Genomic DNA, 25,123 nt, shown 5'->3' with positions numbered 1-25,123 from the left:
AAAAAAAAAAAAGGAAAAAAGAAAAATTATTATAAATAATAATAATAAAAAAAAAATCCTTAAAAACCCTCTGCTTTCTTCTGTGCTCCATTGCATGGCCCCGGGGGTGGGGACGTGGCCGAGCACCCTCTGCACCCAGCCCCCGTCCCCAGCAGCAGCTCCGCTCGCCCGCTGCCACCACGTCTTCGGAGCGGGACTGGCCCGTCAGCCGCTCTGAACCGCTGCTCTGGCGCACGCGGCCCATGGTGGGACGTGGGCGATGGGTCCCGGCCCAGCTCCTTGGCCCCGGTCCTGGTCCTTCTGGCCCTGTCCACCCATCTGCTCGCTGGCACCCAGGGGCGGGCAGGGGAGAGCTCTAGGTCTCGGCCGACGCGCCAGCGAGCTGCCAAAAGCCGCTTCGCTGGGGCGCAGCCGGGTGGCGAGAGCTGCTTTCCCCCCCCCAGCCCGGCTCTGCTCCCGTGATCTCCGGCGAGGGGACCCACGTCCCACTGCGGGAGACGGGAGCCCCTCCGCCCCAAAGCGGGCGCCAGCTTCCAGCGAGGGCCCTCTGAAGGACACAGTGGCATCAAAAATCTTCCATCGAGGTTAAAAAAATTTCAGTGTTGAAATGAGAGCCTACGTCTGACACAGACCTCGAGGGGGGAATGCGCCCGCTTGGCCCCAGCGGCTCCTCCGACCTGGAGAAACAGCGGCTCCGCGGCGCCGCGTCCTTCTCCGGGCACCTCAGGGCTTCCTCCCCGCCTTCCTCCCAGGACCTCCAGCATCCCGGGCTCGAATCACGAAGAAACTCCGTAAAGACAACCCAAACGTCTTTATTGATTTTCCTATTTACAAATCACAAAGCTGGCCAAAAAGCAGAGTGTGAACACTGAACGAGAGCATCGGATACATTCATCAGTACAGCACTGGAGTCGAGACGGGCCCAGCTCTGCTTGGAAGGTGACGTGATACAACGGAATACCTCATACTTTTGGAAACAGGCATGTCCAACAAAGAATTACATTCATCTATCTACAAAAGCCAGAATTGCATCAAACTGCATAAAGCCGTTAAGAACAGAAGTTGCTTAGACGTAGCTCAGAGGTTTAACTCCTCTCGCTCCCCTCCCCACCAGGGCAGGCTACGAGACCGACCTTGTGGCTGGAAAGGAGGATTCGGGAGAAGAATCTGCATAACAAAGTAGTAGTAAAAACCAGATGCTTTGAGGGAAGAGCCAGCAAGGACGGGCCTCCCTCGGCTGATCTAGCTTGCCCAAGGCCTGCTTTCAAGTCCTGCTATTTCCATAGCCAAGCGGGCAGCTTTGCTTCTTCCAGATCCCACCGATTTCCACTTACTGCCACCTAGGTACGGAAACGTCTGGGGGTGGTACAGCCGCTGCAGGCAACCTCGGCCCAGGTAAYGCCGCAGGCCCCTGGTGCGGCGCTCTGGCACTACGAGCGAAGTCCCACAACCTTGGAGAAGCAGAGGCGAAGGGGCAGCAGGGCAGGAGCAGGCAGCTATGTACATCCCAACAGCAGGCAGCTTCCCCCGCGGAGGAAGGAGCGTCTCCGTTCAGCTAATCCGTTTCACAACACTGTTTGCATTGCACAGTCAGGTTCAATAACTAAATCATGGAGCTTTTCTTTTTCTTTTTTTTTCTTTTTTCCTTTTTTTTTTTTTTTTTTTTTTTTTTCTTTAAGTACTGGCCATATTAAAAACATCCTACCTTGAAGCAGGCTTACAATATACACATCTTACAATGTCTTCCTAGAGAACATAACACACTATCGACATCTCTAATAGCTACAGATTACTAGGTGCAAGGTGTTCCTGACCGTATTACTGCTGTGTGGTTGATGAGGAGATACCCAGCCAGCCACAGACCAAGGACAGAGCCCAGTCCAGAGGGAGGAAGAGGAGGAGATACCACTTTCCCAATAAGTTACTAGGTACTGAGCCATCTGCATCAGTAAGGGACCACTAGGTTTCTGCTTCTAACATCTAAATAAGGCGGCAACTGCTACCTGGCAAGTTAAGACGACTTCTTAGTGTGCCCAGGAGGTTTTCAAAAGCGAACCTCAGCTTTGAGGCAGCACGATATCACGCCAGCAAGTCCCCCGCAGACTTCTGAAGGCTCTGGCCACTACGCCAGAAGGTTCTTTATTTCATTAGAGCTTCCTCTGCAGAAGAGGGGGGAAGAAATAGTCTTGTGGTCTTCAGCAGTGGACAGTGACGCAAGGAAAAGCCACCTCCTCCTTGGCAGGACAGCGTTATCTACTCAGCAAAAATCGTACCTGCTTTTGGGGGAAAAACGACCAATTCTGAACAGGTAGGGAGGTGGCAAAGCCAGATGGTATTTGTAAATATGGCATCTTCCTCGTGAGCCTGTCCGAACAGCCATGTACACAGGCAAACAGAAAAAATCTTTTACATTTTTCTAAACTGTTTCATGAATCCTCATCTATCTGCTGCATTAATAGGTAACAGGCAGTTGCACATCGAGCCTCTTCCTACTTTGCATCAGGRCAGCAGCGCTCTGAAGCGGCCCAGGGGCGGCTTAGCAATGCACAGAAACAAAAACAAAGACAAAAAAAAAAAGAGAGGAAAAAAAATGCATTGAAACGTGCATGAAAACAGCAGCAATACACAGGAACACAGGGGCCAGGCGAGGCAAGTTCCCTTGCTTGCGTCAACCAACAACCCCCTGCCGCTATCTTGGAACAAAGGATTTGATTAGCACAGTAACAACTAGTGTGGATTCCCTGCTGCTAACCGCTGCACGGGGGCAGATTTCTCGAGTATCACCCATCATTTTAGATGCAATATAAAGTTTTAAAAAAGCACCACCAGAACTGAGCGCAGCAGCCTGCACACGGGTATGGAGAGCACCCGGCCAGGCCAGAGCTGCCGCCCCTTCCTAGCTCTGCGCAGAGCCATCGGCCATCCGTAGGGGGAGGTCAGTTAGCTGTCGTCAAAGGATTGTCACAAATTAGCGAGAATAGCATGAAAACACTGTAGTCTTTAGAGGCGCTCTAGTTCTGAGGTCTCCCTCAAGGTTGTGTAGTGCTGAAACAGCAGCAGAGCCTCAGTGAAAAGGCCACTTCCTTTAACTTTTTGAAGGCGGCTGCAAACGCTTTGGCTGGCGGGAGGGAAYGCGCCAGGCATGGTCTGGCCGAGCCTTGCCACGGCAGCGGTGCTGCTGGACCGACGTGGCCAACCATCTCGCCTCGACTGCTGAGCTAGAGCAGAAGAGGATGGGCAATACAGCCCTCGACTGTCTTTATGCAGGATTATCTCCTCACAGCAAATACAACCACAACCAGAGCCATTTGTTTCCATGCTTCCGACTGGTGGAAAAGCATCTACATTCGTTACAGTCAAAAAAAAAAAAAAAAGAAAATGCATGTTGTTAGATAGGGTTAATCAGTAAGGTGAAAAATGAGTAGCCACAGACAATCTACAAATGATATTGGTAAACCAGTTAATCTGGTATGTGATAGCAGCAGAATCACTAGCACAAGGCAAAACATGAGCTTTGAAATGATTTTACTGAGACCTTTGGCTAGTGTGGCTCCAATTGGTGTGGTCAAACTCAGCCAGAAATTTAGTTTGGAAGGTCACGGGGAAGAGAACAGAAAAGTCCAGAGCCAACTCCAGAGCTGCACTATGTATAGAAGATGATCTCTGGGATTTGTCCATCCTCCACAGAAGTGCCGTTGTTATTCCCAGCCGCGTAACAGAACGTAAAGCAGGTTTTGGCTCCTGTCGTTGGTGATTCATGGATCACTTTGCGCAGTCCTTTGGTTCCGTAGTGGGAATCTGGACCCTGCGATGATAACAGGAAACAGAAAGAACGGATCAAGACAAGGATCACAGCCCAGCCGGACCCCGGGGCCTGGGTATGCTCTGGAAGGTCTGGCCTCACAACCAGACCTGAAGCAAAGGGCTTTGGCGAGCTCAACACCTCCCCTATTCTGTCTGGTTCTTGCACCTGAGGTATTTTGAACAAAGTTCTCGTCCCTATCAGACTTTACCACTGTATTTAACCAGGTCTCACGTATCAACTTTTTTAAGACAGTGTCAGCAGGCTCTGGACTACACAGCCACAGAACTGGCTGTTTAACTGTATAAAAAGAAAAAAAAAACATCAATTCATCACTAATATAGCTTAATTACTGTACGCTTGTAGACAGGATAAAAACTAACTCTCAGTGCTGATGRTGAACATTCATGTTGCACCACCATGGTGGAAGGACTAGAGAGCAAACCCTTGAGATTACACCACAGGCGTTGAAAACTGCAGAGCAAGAACCACGTTGCCCTGAAGGGACCAAAGAAACCTGCTCTCCTCCATCTCTATAAACCTCTCTTCTATCCACACCACCTCAGTACGATACCTTTAGAGTAGCACATGCYGTATAGTTGACGTTGGGTAAAATCTCAACGGGCTCTTTGAACATGACCCGGAAAGTGTTTGATGATCCGTCACAGCTGAACCCTGTGTCGTTCTGTCCCAAGACTGTGTTACTGTCTGTGTGGATGATCTGTAAGAAGAACATTAACTTTTAAACTGTAAAGTTAGCTGAACACTGCTTTACACATGTTGGACCTGGCACCTGTGCAGGTGTATCCCCCCAGTTTCAGAGCCCTACTGCRACTGCACCATCCCCCCCGCTGCTTATGCCTGGCTTCGGCACTATGACTACACCGAACCACCACAGGCTCAGGCCCCAGATATCCCAGGACATTTTATCTCTTCATGCTGAAGCTGAATAGAGGCCTGCAGGTGGATGTTCTCACTTCACTTCACTTGYCTGTCACTGCCAAGAGTTCAGAGGTATCAAAAAGAGACCCTCACAATTAAGGAAGAAACACTGATAGACTGTGCTTGTCTCCTCAGCACTGCTGTGGCAAGAGAATTTTCCTGGAGAAGCTTCTTCAAGTGATTCAGACTCAGGTTACATATGTGCATCCAGAGAMCATGCAGGGGATTTTCCTAAGTCACCCATTAAGCGATCCAGTCTTTGAAATACATCTCTACGGACTTGGTCAACRAACAGGCTAACTCCTACTCGTCATCTCCAACACAGACGCTGACTACGTGAGGCTGCACATTTGCACTCTACAGGCTCAGCACATATAGAGCAACGGTTTTCTTCTTTTCTCTTCTCTCGATGCATCCACTTGTTGAATCTTGATTACTGCATTTGTACAGATTGTAGCAGAAGACAGTCCAAATACAATTGCAACATCCAACCGTTGCTTAAGTACCTGCAGGGCAGAATGAGTTCAGCCTGCTCGGCATGTGAAARCACGCAGTGTCTTCTCAAACTAAATCACAGCTCTCCGAGATGCATTTCCAAAGCAGCGAACAGGGAGATACTGCACTGACACGCCATGAAAGCTTGCATAAAATTATGACTGTAATAATCCCTCTTATCCCCAGTGCCCCATCTGGCCCACGCTACATCTGCCAACCAGCCGATCTATAAAACAAATACAGATCCTTCTAAGTTAAGAGGTTGTTAAATATTCACTAAAAGAGGTAAAACAGCCCCTACAGCAGCAAATAGGCAGTAAAGACAWAATACCTGTATATTTACTTGGTAATCCGTTGGCCCATGTATGGATCCATATAATCCAAACCCAACTACAAATATCCTTTTGTTTACTGAGAACCTGCAAGAAGAGATCAGGAAAGTCAGAYCAACTTGCCACTTCTGTACTGTTTTAGTACAAGGAAGATGCACAAATATCTTCACTCATTTTAATTTCATACCTATAATTTTATCAAACACATATTGCAGTTTTAAGCATAAGGCTTGCTAGTAACCAAAATCCTTTACAGAAGTCGTAATTTRTAAGTTTACGCCTTTGACTATCCTAATGGGCCGGCAATAATTTTGTTTGCTAATTTAAAATGCAAAGCCACATAATCGTATCATCAAATTTCAGAATCCAGGCTTAGAAAGTCCCTCAAGGTTGTGGTACAATGTTAACATCCAAAAACACCAGCCAGGCAAAGGCAGGGCAGCCTGCGGACTAGCGCCCACTCTCAYGTCAGCAGCAGTCCTTCCAGCGAGGAAACAGTGGAGACCACTTAAGGTGTCACCATTAGAGATTTCACTGCTGAACACTCAAAGAGCATTTTTAATGTGCTTCTGAGTATTTTCTGGATACTACTGCAGTGTAGCAGCTAGGTGCACTCAAGATTTTCCCAAGCAGAAAATAAGATTTCAATAGCTCTTGAATGCAAGAATCCTTGCTGCCTTAGGCAGGATATTCACCCCAGATGCCCCCCACTACAGCTCTGTCTTCTTGGGTAGCAGAAAGTCTTGGTGCCTGCCAAGCTGCCAACATCATTTCTTCACCTGTCCACCAACTCTTTCAGTCCTGCACATTTCAAAAATAAACATCTGTAGCRAGCTAAAAGCCAATGTTCTGAGAGCAGCATAAAATATTCAGCGYTGAAACTAAACACAAGCTTTGCTAAAGATAAACCCTGATGCTGTCAACATCAGTGAATGTTTGGAGCTAGCAGCTTTCCCAATCACAGCCTTCAGAAAGGGAACGAATGGCCCAGAAGATCCAGCTGACAGCGCTACTGATACGCAAGGGAACCCCTCATGAGAGGGCCTAGATTTTTTTTTTTTTTTTTTTTTTTTTTTAAGTACTTTATCAGCGTGGGTCCTCTCTCCACCCAAGAAGGCTTTCCCAGTACTTCCTGTCTTGCTCTAACCACTTGGCCACACGACGTTTGCAAACCACCACCGTTTGCCAAGCCCCATTCTCTGTCCCCATTACCAACCAGGCTTTGCTGTTTCTCCACACGTTTAGGTCTAAAGAAACTAGATGCTGGCAGAAAAGCGGGCGCAGCAAGCATTTTATCCTAAGCCCTTCCCCAAAACTGCCAAGATTAAAGGGCTTCAACAAGCCACGTTTACACTTTTAACCGCGTAAATCGATGGAGCGCTAGTTAGCGAACACCCAGGAGYGGCAGAAAGCCACGAGCTGCTTGGCGAATCCAGCCGCCAAGCGCCCGTTCGGCTGCGGCAAGCCGCTGGAAAAGGAGAGGGACAGTCTGCCGAGAGGGCTGTGCGTCCGGGCCAGGCTCACCGCAAGCCTTCGCCGAAAGCTGAGCAAAGAGGCAGCCCGCATCGCGGACGCAGGTTAACGCGTCTGGTGCCGATTTTCCCCGGCAAAACGCTTCCCCCCCTCCACGGTTCACGCGAGGGTTTGCACGGCGCGAGCTGGGGTCTGGCAGGTAACCTGGCAGGTTTAGGACTAGGGTAGGCTCAAAGCTCAGTACACACGAGTCTATCGGCAGCAGAATTAGCGGTGAAGCTGACCTTATCCTGTCACTAGTCCCACTGTACCCCCAGCGGCTCTCCACCTGCTGGAAACGGCTGATGCTGCACTCCTTCCCTCGCAGGCAGCAGCGCGGTCGGTCGATGAACTCCACCCGCGGCTTGGGGTTCACGGTGAAGTGGAGGAACAGGCTCACCACCTCGCGGTCCGTGAGGATTCCCGACTGCGCGGGCCCTGCGGAGCAACGGGGGAAAAACAGCAGCGCCGTCAGCCTCGGGGCGGAGAGGAAGGGGGGGAAAAAAAAAAAAAAACGGTCCGCGACCTCTCGAGATCCAGGCGTGGGGGCCAGCTCGGCTTGCGAACGGGAGCAGGCCACGACCGACGTCGCCAACGGGACCTCGCTGCTGCCGCGGGGCTGCACAGCCTCCGTGCAGAGCAGGGACGTGAAACAGCAATTAAGCACACAGCTCCACAGGGCCAGAATGCAGTTGGCTACAAGGACTGGTTTAAAAAGCAAAACATTTGGCTAATCCATTCCCTCAGGATATCAAAATACTGATAGGAGAGAGATTTTCATACATTTGGTATTTCACAACATCACCGTCAAGGACCTCATGAAAACCCACGAGGGATAGCGGGAAGGAATGGCACCTGGAATATTTTTTAGCTGAGTCAAAGGTGGTTCAGATCATGCTCTGCTTTGAGTCCCTTCCTGGGGCACTTAAACTCAAAGCAGGGATTAAGTAGCTTCTTTGCCTGTTATCGGAGAACCTAAGGAAAAAAACGCTAGCGATTCCAGCAAGAGTTGAAACATGTTCTCTCTTTGCTCGAGTAATTAGGTATTTCTTCTGAAGTGCTGCTGAACTCAAGCCTTGGAAACCACTCTGGATACTTTCAAAAGTGGAATGGGTAAAAATTAGTCAGTATCTCAACTCCTTTAGCAAATAGTTAAAAGCTTCTCTGTGCCTGCATTTAAAAGCCTCTTGCAAATGGAAAAGATGCTACTGCATATCGGAAAAACAGCAGCACTGTTGCATTGCACGCGCCGTAATACAGGAAGCAAATTCCTGGCTACTTTTTGGCCCAATACAACTTACAGTTAGTTAAATCTGACAATATTTAAAAACTGTGTCCACGAGCATAGCCTTGAAAGGCAGACATAACATGGTCCAAGACTGTAATAGGTACGGATGAAAGAATTCAAGGAAGTAGACTGTTAACAAATGAATGAGCTTCGGGATACTTAGCTCAACAAAAATTAACTGATGTTGATCGTGTCTGAACTTATCCTGTGCTGCTGCAATTCAGTTCTCAAATGTTTCAAATTACTTGCTCTGAGGGGAAGGGAGTGACCCATTTGCCAGTTAAAACTCCACGTCCAACACCAGATTATTCAATACGCTGCTGAAACCACAGCCTATAAAATCCTTTTCTTGCTTTGGTAGAGGGAGTGAGGAGAATAAATTTCCTTCTCTCACCTCTGCTGTGGTTAGCAAAGGAGTTAGCATCTGCCCAGAAACGTTAAAGGACAAAGTGGAAGCAATACCAACGTACATCCTYGCTTAAACAACAGTGACCAGTGCAACCGCCCCGGTTTGGCGTTTTGGAGTTTCCTTTTGTTGTAGTGGAGTGAGAAAGCTTAAGAATTCCTCTCAAGGCAAAAAGGCTGATCAAAGATCCAAGTCAAGCAAGCTGTCGGTACAGACAGCCTAGGGAGGGGCACAACCACGCTCCCGACTCAAAAGCTTCAACTTGACTATGCCAAAATTAACAAGTCCCTTCGAGTGTGAGGTTGTTTTATATGAGACCTGAAGGGAGGTTTGAAAAAAAGTAGGATTTACRCAAAAATGCAAAGCTTGGTGTACATGCACTGCCTCCTGCCTGCCTTAACGCTATCCAGAAGGATGCCCTCTTTAATTAAGCTAGATGTTAAGCCTATAATCTGCTGCAAAGCTGCTGTTCAGCATGATATGCCATGAAGGAATGAAATACGCACCGATGTTTTCACCCGTGCCAACGCAAAGGGAAGTTACCCCGCATGGGTGAACAGCTCTGTCTCCCTGACCAAGGCATTTTTCAGAAGATTCATGTCCCATGCCCTGACACTTCTGTGACTGGCAAAATAAAAAYGAGAGCCAAGCTATAATGTATTTTTTTTATTTCTAATACTCCTCTTCATTTTAGAAAGCTGCACATTAACTGTTACTGAGCTGACACCATCTCTGTTTCCAGAAGTGATTTGTACAGGGCATGGTGTCATTGACCCTTTTTGTTTGTTTGTGCAAATAACTGTAACCTAAAACCAGTTTCAGTTTTTGAAACAGCTCCACAGTTGCTTTTAACACAAAAAAAATATTTGTTGGTTGTCAGTTTTCAGTCTCTGGAAAATCACCAGAATACAAAGACACAAATAACAGGCAATGAAAACAAACAAAAAATCTTTAGTCAAACTGTTAAATGATTTAGACATCTTTTTAGATCAAGATCTTAATGCAAATGTGGAAAAAAATGTTTTGAGACACAGACTAAACAACACCAACCCTTTAGTTCAAAGGACAGAAAAGTTTCTCCTGTTCTGAGGCTCTGCTCTGAATGGCATCAGCAAGAGGAYACCATCACCACCACTGGATAACAGGCAACAGCAAATGGGGAGTGGGCAGGCAACAGCCTCATTTCTCTTGGGGAGCAGGCTACAATCAAAGCGGGTTAGCTGCAACTCCGTTAACTTTGGTTTAAATGTTTGCAATGGTTGGGAAGGGAGGTTGGTGTACCCTCCTCAGACCTCCACTTTTAGCTGAACAAGAAAGTAACCATCTAAAAATATTATGAATACAGTCAGATAGGATGCTATTTGCTCCTAACTGATGGAGAACCAAAGCCTCAAAAATAAGAGTAAACAATCATGGATGAAAACAGCATTAACACAGTAGATTTTGTACATCAGTGGGAACAGAGTGGGAGATCTCAAATTTAAATTACTACAGAATACACAGAGAAAATCCACTTTCATGTACTTGATCCTCTGTAGTTCAGAGGAAGCAAAGACTAGGGCTCACAGAAATGCCTTTGTTCAGTTACCTGCTGCAAACTCCTCAATAGTCATCAATGGGAAGCGGATAAGAGAAAGTGCTTTGCCCAGTACTTTCCGCTTGTTCTCTGGAATCACCTGAAGTTGCTGCCGTTGACATTCAGCCTCCGACCAGCGAACCACTGCATTAAACAAACGAACCTCCCGGATCCCCAAGGTATCCCTCTCCAGCACTGCAACCAGGGTGTCTGCAAGGCAGGACGGACAGTGACAACTTTAGGCACTAACCCAAATGACCTGAGTTCACTTAGCCAAAAATACCTTACGTACAGCCAAGGCAAGTAATGGAAAACCAATTCAAAAAACTGCATGCTCCCAAACGTGCTGCCTGCAGCCTGCCAGGCGATAAGAAAGATGTATCTGCATATTCCATAAGCAAGTAAGTGAACGGAGCAGCAAACAGTGCCCATTTATTTGGTATGTTAACGGAAGGGAATTCAGGAGAATTCATTCAGTAGAATGAATTGCAACCCAGTTGATGTCAAATYTGGATGAAGCAAGTATCATGAAAGCCAGAAGGTTACCTGTACCTTACTTCCATAGTCCATCTCATTAGGAGAAGGTTAATGTCTGAATTTTAATGTTTAGTAACTGTGCCTAGCAAGTTTGGCTACTGCATATGATAATTTAAATACCCAGTTCTTGCTTCCAAAAACGCAACATCTTTTGAACTCCAAAACCTGACAAAGACTCAGGGAATGATGCCAACTCTACAAAAGAAGGCAAGTTACACCCACCCAAAACCTGCCAACATCAACAGGAGAAACGGGCTTTGTATCATGCCCAGAAAAATCAAGTTGTACCAAAGTAAGCAGATTCCAGAATATTTCTGCAAATGAGCATGTTCTTTTGCCTTGTCTCTAGCTACTTAATGCCAGGGACTGTTCGTTCAACAGATTGCTTCAGAACAGCAGAGCCACAAAAGAAAAGTGCCAGGTATTAACCTGTAAGAACTTAAGAGTCTAGCTTGTTATGAAAGCCCGTAGAAAGGAAGAAAAAAAGCTTACCCAGATCAATGTCTGTAAACCCCTCCGCATTGATGGCATCTGATGTGTTCTTGTCTATGTTCTCTAGGCAAAGGCTGGCCAGCTGAGGCTCATCAAAAAGTCTTGCCTAGTAATGAAGCAGCAGTCGTTAACACAAAAGGTATTTTTAAGCGGAGTTTATACTAAATAAGGTTTTCCCTTCTCCTCCCTGAGCCATCCTCATTAACTTTGCCTGGCTGCATCATGAATTCATTTGGCTGCAGCAGTCTTTCACAAGCAGTTAAGCATGACAAGGCAAACACTAGAAAAAAACATCAGGGTCTAGCATTAGTTCCATTTAAGCTGTACATATCTTCGGGCATGTCTTTGTTTTAACATCACATCGGTTATTACGACTATAGCGCTAGAAAGCACTGTATCAATYGGGTCAGCTCAGCATGGGTGATTTTTACTAAGGCATTTTTAGATTCAAAAGAAAGCTTGGCCCAATGTCTCCAGGCCTGCTCACTAAGGATACGCAGAAGTGGCCTATTCCGCAAGAACAGAGTCACCCAGATCTCATGTATTTAGTTAAGCTCCGTAACAGGCATTCTGCCCACATCCCAGCAAGACAGACAAAACCCCGCGGGGTATGCAGCTTGCTTAGTGYATTTGCATATTTTGCACAGGAACATCTACTCTGATCCAATTACCTTAAATTCCACCAAAAATAGGGTACTAGTCCAGTCAAACACAAACCTGCACACAGCTTGGATCATCGCTTAGAATTTCTCTGCTTAGCAGAAGTGCAAAGTCATAACAAATTCACTACTATCACAGATCCCCCAGGACCACCAGGGTACGTCACCATCCCTATGCCTAGCATAAGCAGAAAAGAGGTTTTTTAGAGCCCCTCAGACACATGGGAACACAGCACTTGGACAATTTCCTATTTCTGATGTTTTGTCTTTGCTATTTAGGAAGTGCCCATCTTAACACCACACCTAACAAGACAGTGCAACAATACTCTGGGATTTGAATTCACTACCATAGGAAATGTCTAAAAACTGTGTTTTGGGCTGGGAATCCAGTCACTCATAGAGGCTAGCACTCCTGGACCTCTTCTACTTCACACTTGTCCACAGCCTGCAGAGTTCAGTAGGGCCCACCTTGAACACGGAGGCCTCGAGAGCAAAGAGCTGAAACAATATTCAGTTTTTGCATGGACTAGGCAAGCTTCAACAGCAAAATCACCTGCTCTCAGTGCTGGAGGCCTGCCAACATGCTGCACTCTTGGCATCTAAGAGTTGTGACTGATTCAGCCTTTATTACTGTAATAGTTCTCTTTTGACACATGAAGGACTTGTGTTACACTCTCCCCAGAGTGGCTTTAGGCAAGCTATTATTCCTTTGTTGATCAAAGTGACATTTGCATGTACATCTGGCACAAAAGAGCATCACGGTTCACTATGTGGCACAAACAATCAGGAAAACTGTTCGCCACTTATGTTTCTGCCAGAGATCTGCTTGAAATACTGTCAACATCACATTTGCTAGACCAGCAGGATTCAGCAGGGATACACGCAGAGGGAKTTTGCAATTTGAGGCCATATGACCAGCTGTCCACAGTCTTGAGCCTGTTGGGAAATGTTTCATACAAGATGTATCCTAGATCTTGAGCCTGTAACTGACGCCACAAATTGCTGGATTTGAGCAAAAACAGAGTCTGACGTTCAAACAGATGAACCAAAACTGTCAGTACCTTGAGAACAGATTCACAAGGTGAGGTGCCTTGTGCAGCCAGTCTTGAGATCCAGACATGTTTCTCAAAGAATCCCAACATTTCAAAGACTTGTTATACTGTGATACTGAACAGTAAAAAAAAACCTAGATATGAATCACTAGTGATAACTGATCATAACAGATGAAACACAAACTGCTTTTGTGGAGCAAAAGGAATCAGGAAAGCCCATCTCCATCTGGCATTTCAGCTGCCCAGTGCACTGACAATTAGACAGTGTGTCAGATAGTATCTCATTTTTGGTATCTGAAAATCTAGGACACCTTCTTTTGCCAAACAAGGACCACTGTGACTTGCAAAGAAGTCACCATGAACCTATATGTTACCAGGTCAAAGTCGTGAAGTCAGGTGGCAGAGATGTACCGTGCCACAGAATCCCTGCATGAGAAATACCATCAAAAAGTTTATTTCTCCAGTTCTCATGAAGCGATCACTAACATAAGATGCCTCTTTGAAAACCAGCATCTGCAGGAAAGATCTCACTTCAGCTTAGCTCCTGATCTTTCAGGTTTCRGGCCACCGAACCCAAAGAACAAGAGAGCTGCAGCCAAAGAGTTACAATTGCCCTACCACGAATCAGATGGGAGCACAGATTTGGCTACCATCACTCAAGCAAGAACCTTTGAGTCTTGAGTCTTCTGACTCTTTCCCAGGGAAGGGGGGTGTGATTCTTTCCATGTCACAGAGGCCGCCTCACCCATTTATGGCATGTGGAAAACAGCCAAGTTAAAAAAGGATGTAGGAAGCAAGACATGGTATTTTACATTAAGCATTGGATGCAGCAAGAGCTGAATTCCCAGCAGAGTATATCTACAAGGGCAATTTAAAGYGGAACCAATACAAGTACTTGACACAAATATTTAAACCCAAATAAAATTCCAGTTTAATCACAGCAAAGAGCTCAGCAGCAACTTCTTTAGGCCAAAACTGCCTCATATCTCTGTCAGAAAACTACTGGTGTAGACACTCCACAGATGCAGTAACTAAAGCCATACACACTTGTGACAAGGAGGAAGACAGCCAGCAGCCAGCTATCACTGGTCAACAGAGCCAAACCCCTATAGCCAGACCATCCTAATGTGCTGGTTCCCAAGTCAAAGTGACTRTGAAGACTCCTCTGCAAGGCTCACTTAACATCAGAAATTATGGTAGCTTTCCTGAGCTGGATGATATGAAATTTTCCTTCAAAGTTAGTCAAAAAAAAAGAAAAAAAAAAGGTCCATCCTTTAAACGATGGGAACTTGCACATACAACGCCTATCTGTTTCTTGTCCTACACCACTGAGAACAAGATGCCCCTGGCAACAGCTAGRGACACTAACACACAGGCAATTGCAGGGCTACAGCCTGGAAATCACTGATRTGTCATCAGCTGTTACCAGAGAGGGCCTAGGCCAAGAAAGCCAATGGTATCCTGGGGTGCATTAGGAAGAGTGTTGCCAGTAGGTCGAGGGAGGTGATCCTGCCCCTTTGCTCAGCCCTGGTGAGGCCAYAYCTGGAGTGCTGTGTTCAATTTTGCGCTCACCAGGACAAGAGAGACACGGACCTACCAGAGTGAGTCCAGCATAGGACTACRAAGACTGGAGCATCTGYGAGAGCTGGGCMTGTTTAGCCTGGAGAAGAGAAGACTGAGAGGGGATCTTATTAATGTCTACAAATACCTTAAGGAAGGGTGTCAAGAGGATGAGGCCAGGCTCTTTTCAGTGGTGCCAAGCAACAACTGAAACACAGGAAGTTCCACCTAAACATGAGGAAAAACTACCTTCCTGTGAGAGTGACAGAGCACTGGAACAAGTTGTCCAGAGAAGCTGTGGAGTCTCCTTCTCCTGGAGATATTCAAAACCTGCCTGGACGTGATCCTGTCCAACATGCTCTACAAGACCCTGCTTGAGCAGAGGGGTTGGACTAGATGATCTCCAGAGGTCCCTTCCAACCTCAACCCTTCTGTGTGTGTGTCTGTGCATACTTTCCTATTCTGAGGAATCTTGCTCAAAGGACTTAATGCAAACAGTCACAAACTCACCTGTGTTAACAGCATGAATGCGTTGTCTGCTCGGAGGTTTTTTTTAAGAAACTCCACACAATGAGCTTCAAGGGCTGGAACTGCGTATTTTTTAGCTGTGTAAAGCGTTGTCATAACAGTCTCTGGTCCAATCTGAACTTCGTCTGAATAAAGAAATCTGAAAGCATGCAAACAAACATTGGTCTCTTGTTATCTTACTAGCTACACAAGGAGTCAGTGTGTAATTAAAAAAAGACACCTTGAAATTCAAAAAGCCATGTCTGTGCCACCCTCCTGGCTCTATTTGTTATATTTGAGAGCAGGAACAGTCTTCAAATCCTTTCTGCTGACTCTGGTTTATTATGGAGATACAGTTTTTATCTTGTCATAGGATAACGCTTAAGGAATGAGGGAGAAGGAAAAAGTTTACAGATTACTTTATCAGATATTTCAGCTGTCTAGTATCCCCACATCCAATGAGCTCTTCAGGCTAATGCTTATGCTAGGCTAGAACAGCCTCTGGCCAAGTTTAGCTTTTAAGTTAAAATTTTAAGCTGTTCAGTTAGACTAAACACGGACAAAAAAAATCAATCTAGTCTGACTACTTAGAAGAGAAGCTCCATTTTAAATACTAATTCRAAAGTGATCAGAAGCAGTTAAACATATACATCCACTGCAGCTGGTGAGAGATGCTTTATCCATAGCCCACTTTCCCTCATCTCTCCACTCTATATACTGAAGTCTCTATTAAAACACAAACTGCTCCATTTCATTATACAGATGTTAAAATACAGCATGCAACGTAATATAAAGAAATAGTTAATCGCGATGAAAAACAAGGACTGCCATGCTGCTAGCAAAGCAGCAGACTCCACTGTTAGGCCAAAACAAGGAAGTACATTCATACTACATGGAAAAATAAAGGTCTTCATAAGAGGCCTGAYTGACCCTCCTCAAACCCAAGCATGCTGATTAGGGACAACAGGAACTGACAGACTGAATTCAGTAAAAGTAATTACACACTTGATATTAGTCCTAATCCCATGCRGAGTTTTTTGTTTACTGTTTTTCCTTTAACCAGCCAAGCATTTGCCAATCAGGATCTGGAAGTTACTAAACAGGCACTGAGCACAGAGATGTAACACTAGGTCTGTTAACAGGGCTTGGCATTCCTCTTCGACAGGAGATTTGGAAAACTCCAGTAATTCCTTCTCCCRGATTTCTCCAAAGGCCTCGGGAGGCACAATAACACTTTGTGTTGCAGCTGTCCCCAGAGGCTTCATGCAGCAACAGGGCTCTTTCTACAAGCACACAAGGCAGCATTCCTCTCTGCAGGGACTCGCTGCAGAGCAGCAAGAGCGTTCCCGGTCCTCTAGTTACACAGAGGGTCAGGATGCAATTCAGAGAACCATAAACAGAGGGATTCGGAGGAAGGGGAGCGCTCTCGTTGCTGTTGAAAGCAGGCTTCTGTGTTGCTCTAGAGTATCTGTTAACAGCATCAAGCCACAGGCTCACAAACGTATTTTGCCCACATCCCTTCATCGGTCCTATTTTCACTAAGTAATCCTTTTTATTACAAGATTAAAGGAACACAGTTGCTTTAAAAATAACCAGTTCTATTTATTGCAACGACTATGGTAGCAGTCCAGACAGCGTACGCTAACATGGATAACAGAGATGCTCAAACCATGAAAAAGCGTAGTATTAGTTTTGAAAGCAGAGTTAGATTGTAGCCCCAGACTATCAAAAAGCTCCTCGAGTTACATGTGGTGGAAGCGGGGGGAATCYCCACGCAGTGACAGCAGACCTAAAGGCCACCAGCCCACAAACACTGCTAGACTCTGGTTTCCAGAAGGGACCTTCTGCTGAACATTCACGACTGGCAGTTTCTTCCTTGAGAAAGGAAGAGTCTCCCCTGATCCTACAGCATTAAGTCATGGTCTGGACCAGATCCAGAGACATATGTAAGTATCAGCTTCCATTTCAGATCAGYGTTTGGAACAGCTGTTTTTACTCTACCAACGCTCATACCAGGTACCTGGTAAGCTTTTCACGGGAAAGCAGCACCCAAGCTTCCCTTGGCACATTTAAGTTTTGAGCATTTTAAAAGCAATCAGATCCACCTTAGATTTTAGCATCTAAGATATCACTGGGCCACATGCAGAACTACCTTAGGAAAACTGTAAGCCTTAGCATCACCATAATACAATTTATTCTACAGAAAATATAAACATTTCTGTAGAAAACAGCTGCAACTGATCACTGCAGTCTTTCCAGATGATGGTTCTCTTCCAAGATCGTATTGTATAGCTGCTGAAACCGGGGAAACAACTTGATTTTGCCTCTAATTCACTCACTATTTTAACACGACTAAGTCTTAAAGATAGATGGTAACTCCAGACTCCAGCGAGATCTAACAGGCTGATAAAGTCATACGTCAGTTAGAGGGATTTCCTGTGTGCCGATGTCCGATTTAAAGGGAGCCAAAGGGGAGGGGGTTAAGGAGCTCCTTGTTACTGCTGGCCTCTCGTTTTAGGAAAGATAATTTTAAAAATCTTTTCAGATAGCACCGTCACAACTAAAGCACTTCTTGAAGGTAAAGCAAAAAGTGTGCCAAAGCTATACATAGTCACTGTTCCCAATACAAAGCAAGCGGGGAACGTGTCAAGAGCAAGAGATTGGAAACCCCTAGAAGTAGGTTACAGAAATCCTATTGAAACAGGACAATAACTCTTCAGTGCACATTCAGGATTGCTGCTGGATGTTATATGGTGCCAGCCGGGCTTAAAGAAATCGGTCAATAGGATGTTACAGCCCCTTCCTCCTCCTTCCCCTTAGGGCACAGACTTACAACACACTGACTACTGCCTGCTAGCCACCACTGTACACACTCTTATTCCAAGGTAAATTCAAAAATGGCTCCAAGAAAGAGGAAYAAAACATGCACAAGGCTAGCTACTGTGCAGAATAGCTGACATCCATTTCACACCCTTGCTCACCTGTGATAACTTGCTCACATGCTCGTGATCTAAATGGGCTCCAAGTATTCGTAATTTATAAAGCATTAAGATTACTTCCCCCTCCTACTTCTTTTAAAGAGCACTAGGATCAAATCAAACCACTTCATGAAAGAGAATTTATGGGACTCTGTCTAAACAGTTAAGTACCAATTTAACTACAACAGCTAGCATGCCAACTTATTCCAGTTGCTAATCAGAACACCTCCCTAGCGCTGCATTTGCATGGTGTAACTGTATAACATGCAAGTATATAACATATTTACAAAATAAAAATATACAGTTTAGTTTTGCCCATACTGGAAAGTATCAGCAGGAGGATGCATTCATTTAACTATTGCTAAACCAAGATATGAAGCAAGTCAGATATTTTTGTGCAATAGATGTACAAGACATTTACCCAAGAAAAGAGGAATTTAACACTAGCATTTAAATGAGCTTGAACAGATCAAAGAGGCATTTTGTTTAGAAACTTAGTGATGTCCACTTCACAAAACGGTTCACTGCTTTCACCGAAAACATCCCTGTCTACAATAAATCTGCTCATTCCTGTTATGCCGTACATGAAAAGACACTTACTTTAGCAAAGCTAGGAAGGCAGCAGGCTCCACATCAGGCAGCTCAATCTCCGTCGAAGTTGTGGCCATTCCACCATTAAACATTGCATCGAAGACTGCACTTCCCACAGCCAACACAAACCTAAGGTTTATTTTAAAAAATAAAGAAAAGAAAAACATTTACGTTAACTCATATTTACTTAAAAAAACAAAAAAATCCCAGCTGAGTTCCTGTTACCGAGGCCACCCCCAGGGAAAGTATATCACCCATAAGGCTAAAGCAAAACTGTTTTGCAACAGAAGGGAGTGTCAGGCTTTCCTTTTATTTATTGCGAATTTCCAAAGCTGCTAGCAACTTCATTCTGAAGCCCTATCTCCGTGTACAACATAATTATGGTTCCCAGAAGACAGATTTTGTGCATCATGGAACAGAACATCTGTAGTTTTACAAGGCTTTGTGCTTTACAAAGTCYTCATATGAGCCTATGCTCCTTTACCAGGTTGAGAAACTAAGATACAAAGCAGTTAAAGAAATCAGGTTCTACCACTGCAAAGAGCCCAAGTCTTGGCCCAAACCCTCACAGTCAAATACAGAAAATACCTACAGAAAACTCCTCACTACGCATTTCCCATCCTCCTTSCCCCTCTCCWAAACAGCGCACGCTCCAGGCGAAARCCGTGATTACGGCGGAGCAGGGACTCAAGACACGCGGACCGCTTCAACCCCTCGGGCAGCGTCGCCTCGGAGCCGGGGACGCGAGCGCCTCCGCAGACCCGCGCGCGCCACCCGCTCGACGCCCACCGCCGGCTCCTCTCGCCTTCTGCACGCAAAGCCTGCTCCGCGCTCCGCCGCGAAGGCGGGCAGGACGYCGCGCGCAGCAAACCAGCAGCTTTAGGGGCGCTCGGAGCCTCCGCGCGCTGCCGCGAGGCGATGAACAGAGAAAGACACGTTATCAGCCCCGAAGAAAGAGGAAGCAAGAGTTCCCTCCRAGCAGGTTTGAGGCTGAAAATAATCTTTCGCCGTTCCCACGTAAACAAGACCGTTTCCCTCACTGATAAAAACCAGCTCTGGTTTTAGCAGGAGGCGCAGACCTGTGCTGCCGACCTGCTGTAGCTGCCTTACACCTTAGAAAAGCCGTTTTGAGAATCCTCACGGCTGCAAAAATTCAGCGAGGGGGTTTCTCCTCGTGAAAGCGTTTCAGCTCCCGGCCGCCACAATCCGACAGCTCCTGGAAGTTACGTACGGCGAAGGCCACCGCGGCCGCCTCGGCTCGACCGACGAGCGCGGGGAAACRGGGGAGACGAGACCGCAGAAGCGATCGCTGCAGCCGCTTCTCTGAGCGGTTACGAAAAGGGAAGAGCTGGAAAACGCCGGGGCCGGCACCGCAGCAGTTTGAAGCACGCTCGGATGGAGAGAAGCATCAAGAACTGCGGGCAGAAAACCATACGTGACAAGCAGCACGAGCGAAAGCACTCGCGTACGCCGACTCTACGGAACAGTCCACCGCTACAGGAAAGTTTCAGTTAGATTTCACTGCAGTAGGATTGAATTCAAATATCTACCTATAGATTTTTTTTTCATTAAAATATGTATATACTCATTTTTCCCTCTCCTCCCAGAGAAGCAATAGAGCAAAGCGTCACAGACGTGCCAGGCTTGTCTGCCACGACAGACTATTTGGCTGACAAACTGGCTTTCCATCGTTTCTGATCAGTTAAGAGAGCTAGGAACATACCACAGCGGTCTAAAAAAGAAAAGGATGCAGATGCGTATCTCTATCGACCAAAATTCTGGAGAGAAATTGCAAGAACAAATAGAAGAAAATCTCGTTCACAATACTAGAATTGCAGGACGAAACAACAAAATCCTTCTTCACGCAAAAGCAGGGATGCTGCCAAAACAGTCGCAGGCACTGTTTGCTACTAAAGTTAACATAAATTAATTGTGCCCTAATTTTTTTTTTCAAACTCAGAGCCAGCACAGCGTACATGCTCAATTAGAGGAGGACCTTCAGAAGTGATTTGAAAAGGATACTCCTTTAATAAATAAATAAATAAATAAGTCAACTCTCAAATTTTTGCTTCCATTTCAATCAGGAACAAATCCGTCTGATTTCCTTCTCCCCTCCAATGGCTGAACCCTAAAGGGATCCCAGTAAGTCACAGAAACACACATGGGCCCGCAAAAGCTGGAGYCTTACTGTCAGTAAGCCAGGAGGGTGGCAGCATTAAGGGGACGCAAATAACCTAAGGAAATCCCTGCCTGCATGGTGTCTACTTACTCTCGCTATAACGAACGCTTAAGACTGCTCTGAAGATACCAGCAATGTGCACTGTAAGGTGCAGATAATCTACTTCACTTTTTCCTCTATACACTTCGTTTTCCCCAACCATGCCAGTCCGTGGATAGCAAAACAAAAAGAGGGCTTTCATTTCAGAAGAGAAAACCAAGACTATTAAGCCAAACTGGCAGAGTAAGAGAGCTTTGGTTTTTCTTTTCGCATGTTTTCTAAAACCAGCTTTGAAGCTGATGCGCTTTTAAACCAGAGCTACGCAAAGCCCTGCAGAGCCTGCAACAGGTACGAGCAGGGACYGGCACGCAGCAAGCCTCTCTCCTCCCAACCCCAAGAAACACGGCCCAGCGCAAGCCCCTAGTTCTCCAGGGGGGAATGCAGACACCCAGCACCCAYCGGAGCGACCCACCTCTGTCAGAGGAAGAACTCAAGCATCAAGGCTTAATTTCAAACAACAGTAGGGTGGCCAAAACAAAGTGGACTCCCAAAACGAGCAGAAGCCAAGTTGAAGGACTAAGGAAGGGAGAGCTGATCCTCTTCACTCCCTCCACATGTGTAAGAATAAAAGCAAACTCTGACTCTCAGCAGGAGAAGAGTCACAGGGCCCTGGGTGAGGTTAATAATTTGATTTGTCCTAGGATCCAAAGTTGACTGTGCAGGCGCTCATTAAGCTTCTGGAAGCCTACAAGAAAGTTTGTCTTTTATTACGTTATTTACAACTTCTTACCCACCAGTTCCACGTTGCTTCTCTGTCCACCGTGGTATCGCACCCTGTCACCTAGTTTAGTTTGTATACCCAACAGTCCGGCTCCGTTTCTAGGCACTCCGTTAACACCAGCAATAAAATAAACTGCTCAAGAACCCCAGCTGTCCCRTCACTGCGTACCACCTCCCTGCTCCATCCACTCCGCTGCAGAAAAATCTTAAAACATCCGTGTTTCTGATGAGCTGACACAGGAGCAGAGCAACACGTGATGTGCTGGAGCTCTGTGAAACCGCAGGCGATGAGAAGCTAATGAACGAGGTGGGTGACACTYGCCACCTCCTCCCAGTGCAAGGACTAGGGACACCAGGTGAAGCTAGGAGAAGGCAGGTCCCCAAAGCCCACGGAGGAGGAGCTGCTCGCACATGACACAGCTCTGGGAGTCGAGCGAGCGGACAGCCTGCTACGCGACACCGTAGGCGCCGCAAGTTTACACGCATCCAGGAAAAAACAGGACCAGCTCAGAAAAGAGGCAGCTGGAAACAGCTGCCAAAAGCCTTCTCAGACGGTCCCCAAAGTGCAAAGCTCAGGGGCTGGAATATATTCAGGGGTGCACTGCCACACACTTGCTCCATTTCTTTACTTCCATTTTGGGCCATGTTTTTCATCTGATTAACAAGTTTAATTATCTCATCTACGCAGCTCTGAGTAGAAGAGGTTCAGATGATGCTAATCGCACTGGCTGCATCAAGCACATCAATCTGGAAAGAGACACACATGGAAACCACACAAGTTCCATCTTACTGTTGGGCCTAATCAATACGTCGAGTGTGGCCACATTAGTATCACGCAGCTTCTTGACAGCCTGCTCRATCTGGCGTCTGTCAGCTTTGACATCAGAAACACAGGGCTGTTCTTCTTCATGGCTGATTCAGCAGCCGGCGGGAACAAGCCAATGGCCTCAAGATCAGGCTCGTTCCAGGGTACGCGAGCTGTTTCTGCAGGCTTTGGAGCCTCCTGAAGGTGGGCTACGTCTGATCTTCTTAAGGCTGTGGATGTTTCCCAGACGCTTGGCAATATGAACCTTTCTTCTCCCAACAGTGCCTTCATAGACAAAATGAAAGTTTGCTCTCAGCAGCTACGTGACATATCTGATGTCTGCTCCTACCTCTACGGCTTTACACAAGCTCATGAACTTGCCACGCTCTCTTAAACATACCTTAACGTATAGCTGACTATGTCATTCTCCTCTCGCCCACATTACCACCAGGCCTGGATAACATCACCTGTGGTCTACGATCAGCCAGCCTGTGCATCACTTCATGCCCTGAAACCCCTGATGCGCCATCCCTGCTCTGCTCTTTCTTGGAGGCGCCCAAAGAGAGAGGAGCCACGCTATCACATCCAGCGCTCGCAGGACCGCAGCTCTCAGATTATTTTGCGCTATCCAGGTTACTGCCAAACTTGACGATTTCTAACGTGCCACACAACCATGGCAAATACTGCAAGGGCTAGGCTCATCAATGAGATTTTGTGGACCACTTCTCAAGGCACTACCAGCCGCTGTTCAAGACCTCCATTTAGGATATTCTCCTACTCTTTATACCCGGCCTGGACTGGCCTGAAAATTACTGCAGTAAGATCAGACTGCAGAAATATTTACCTGTTAATTGGCACGATTTCAGACACCGAATAGCAAAGCATGAACATCAGCCCTTGCAAATAAGCTGAAGCAATACAGCACCTCTCAAATTAAATTCGTAACTTCTTTGCACCTAAACTCCAGTACAAAATATCTGCTGCTGTCAAGCTGCTGTGGGAGAACTGAGCACAGAAGGGGTCTGGGTGGTTTTATTTTAAGCCCTCTGCTTCCAAAATAACCACAGTACTTCATGAATCATCAGGATATCCCAAATGTAATATCACAAAGGCAAGTTTTACTAAAATCCATCTAATCCATAACCAGGATGTCAGAGCATGACACACACTATTCTATCTTCAACATCCAGAGTGCCAGATGGATTTCAGAGCAATTAAGCAGCATTTCACTTTGGGGCTGTTTTCTTTTTTTAAAGCTTAATTTATTTTCCACTTATTTCCAGGCTGAACATTGCCCCTCCCCACCCAGTTCTCAGGACAGGAGCGAGCTTACTCAAACACTAATTATGCTTCAAATCATAAAAGAACTAATCCTGCCTCCTTAATACCAAAACAGTCCCAAACAACTGCGGTGCAATTGAAAGGAGCTGCCCCAAGAAGCATCGAAGGTCAGTTAGCCAGATCAGTTTTGTATTATCCAGGTGGAGGCAGTTTCCAACTCYTCAGCGAGGAACCAGTTCAGAACTGCAAATTCCTAAATGGCAGCTTGGCCTTAAACATTAACCCAGAGTAGCCAGCTCACGTTCAGATGTCGTTCTCAGCACAACGCTTTCAGAAGCGAGGGTTTTGCATTACAGTGGYGGTGCCATTACCCCCCACAAAAATACGGGCCTTCAGCACAGGCTCCCTAGTGATTATTTTTAAAAACCAGTTTCTGCCGTTCTACCACAGAATTTGCTTTCTCAAATCATTACTCTTTCCCTTCTGCCCCACTGCACACACAAACCCCTGCTTCTTTTGGCGAGGAGCAAACGATCTCGGAGAATATTCTTCCTCTCCTCCGCCACCTATATAAAAACAAGGATTGCTTCGGAGGGACATCTACGGATTTGTTTTTTCCTGCTGCGCTTCTGCTGGCCGCTCATCCAGCACCCCTCGGTCGCACCTACCCTCCAGGGAAAACGCTGCACAACTGGAAGTCAGACCCCATCATATGATTTGGTGAGYACATTAAGAAACATTAAGTCAAATCTGAGAGTTTGGAGGGATCTGACGCAACAACAGCCCATCAAGCCAAAAAGCAGAGTCACCCCTAAGCATGTCCACACCACCACGTGAAACACTGAGCTGTGGCTCTGGATCCCTGCGTGCCGCAGACCCGGCGATCCCTGCTCCATCCATCCCTGCCATCTCGGAGGTGTCGGAGGCCGGGGTTTGGCGGAGCGCAGACGGGCCTGGCTATCACGTTACCACTGGGGCGCGCATCCTCTGGCTAGCGGCTCCCAACAACAGATAAAACATGGAGCGAAGTTATGTGATCCCTATTTTTGCTCTTGGGAAGGGAGAGAGGACCAGAACGCCCCGGTGGTGGCCGGTGGCACATCGTTCCCCAGAAGGTGCCGGGGAGCCACAGCCATCCCTGATCCCTGTCCCGCAGTGGGGCTCCTCACCGGTGCCAAGCCCCTCTCCTCCCCCCCAGCGCCCAGCCGTGGGGCAGGGAGGGCACCCGCCATCCCACAGCTGGCCGGGTCTCCCCGGGGCACCCCACAGCACCCGGGCCAGCTGCTGGCAGCATATTCCCCCCTCACCCC

General features: G+C 46.7%; 1 protein-coding gene and 1 long non-coding RNA gene across 2 annotated transcripts; both read right to left on the bottom strand.

Annotated features, from left to right (window-relative positions):
• Positions 1–792: 792 nt before the first annotated feature.
• On the bottom strand, positions 793–18,858 carry BTBD2 (BTB domain containing 2). Its single transcript, XM_085314842.1, has 8 exons — positions 18,739–18,858; positions 15,164–15,320; positions 11,383–11,488; positions 10,366–10,563; positions 7,329–7,521; positions 5,571–5,658; positions 4,377–4,523; positions 793–3,805 (listed from the first exon to the last, which is right to left on the bottom strand). The coding sequence occupies exons 1-8, from the start codon at positions 18,819–18,821 to the stop codon at positions 3,644–3,646; spliced, it is 1,134 nt and encodes a 377-aa protein (XP_085170968.1). The 5' UTR covers positions 18,822–18,858; the 3' UTR covers positions 793–3,643.
• Positions 18,859–19,893: 1,035 nt separating this feature from the next.
• LOC146590305 (uncharacterized) lies at positions 19,894–23,085 on the bottom strand. The gene is made up of 3 exons (XR_014897034.1): positions 22,518–23,085; positions 21,420–21,692; positions 19,894–20,144 (listed from the first exon to the last, which is right to left on the bottom strand). It is a non-coding gene; the product is annotated as an uncharacterized LOC146590305 (long non-coding RNA).
• Between the last annotated feature and the right edge of the window lie 2,038 nt (positions 23,086–25,123).

The sequence above is a fragment of the Rhea americana genome, unplaced genomic scaffold (genome assembly GCF_003343005.1).
Source record: "Rhea americana isolate MKP2758 unplaced genomic scaffold, rheAme1 scaffold_412, whole genome shotgun sequence".
NCBI lineage: Eukaryota > Metazoa > Chordata > Aves > Rheiformes > Rheidae > Rhea > Rhea americana.
The sequence above is the reverse complement of the archived record's forward strand: the minus strand, read 5'-3'. Positions and strand labels throughout refer to the sequence as shown.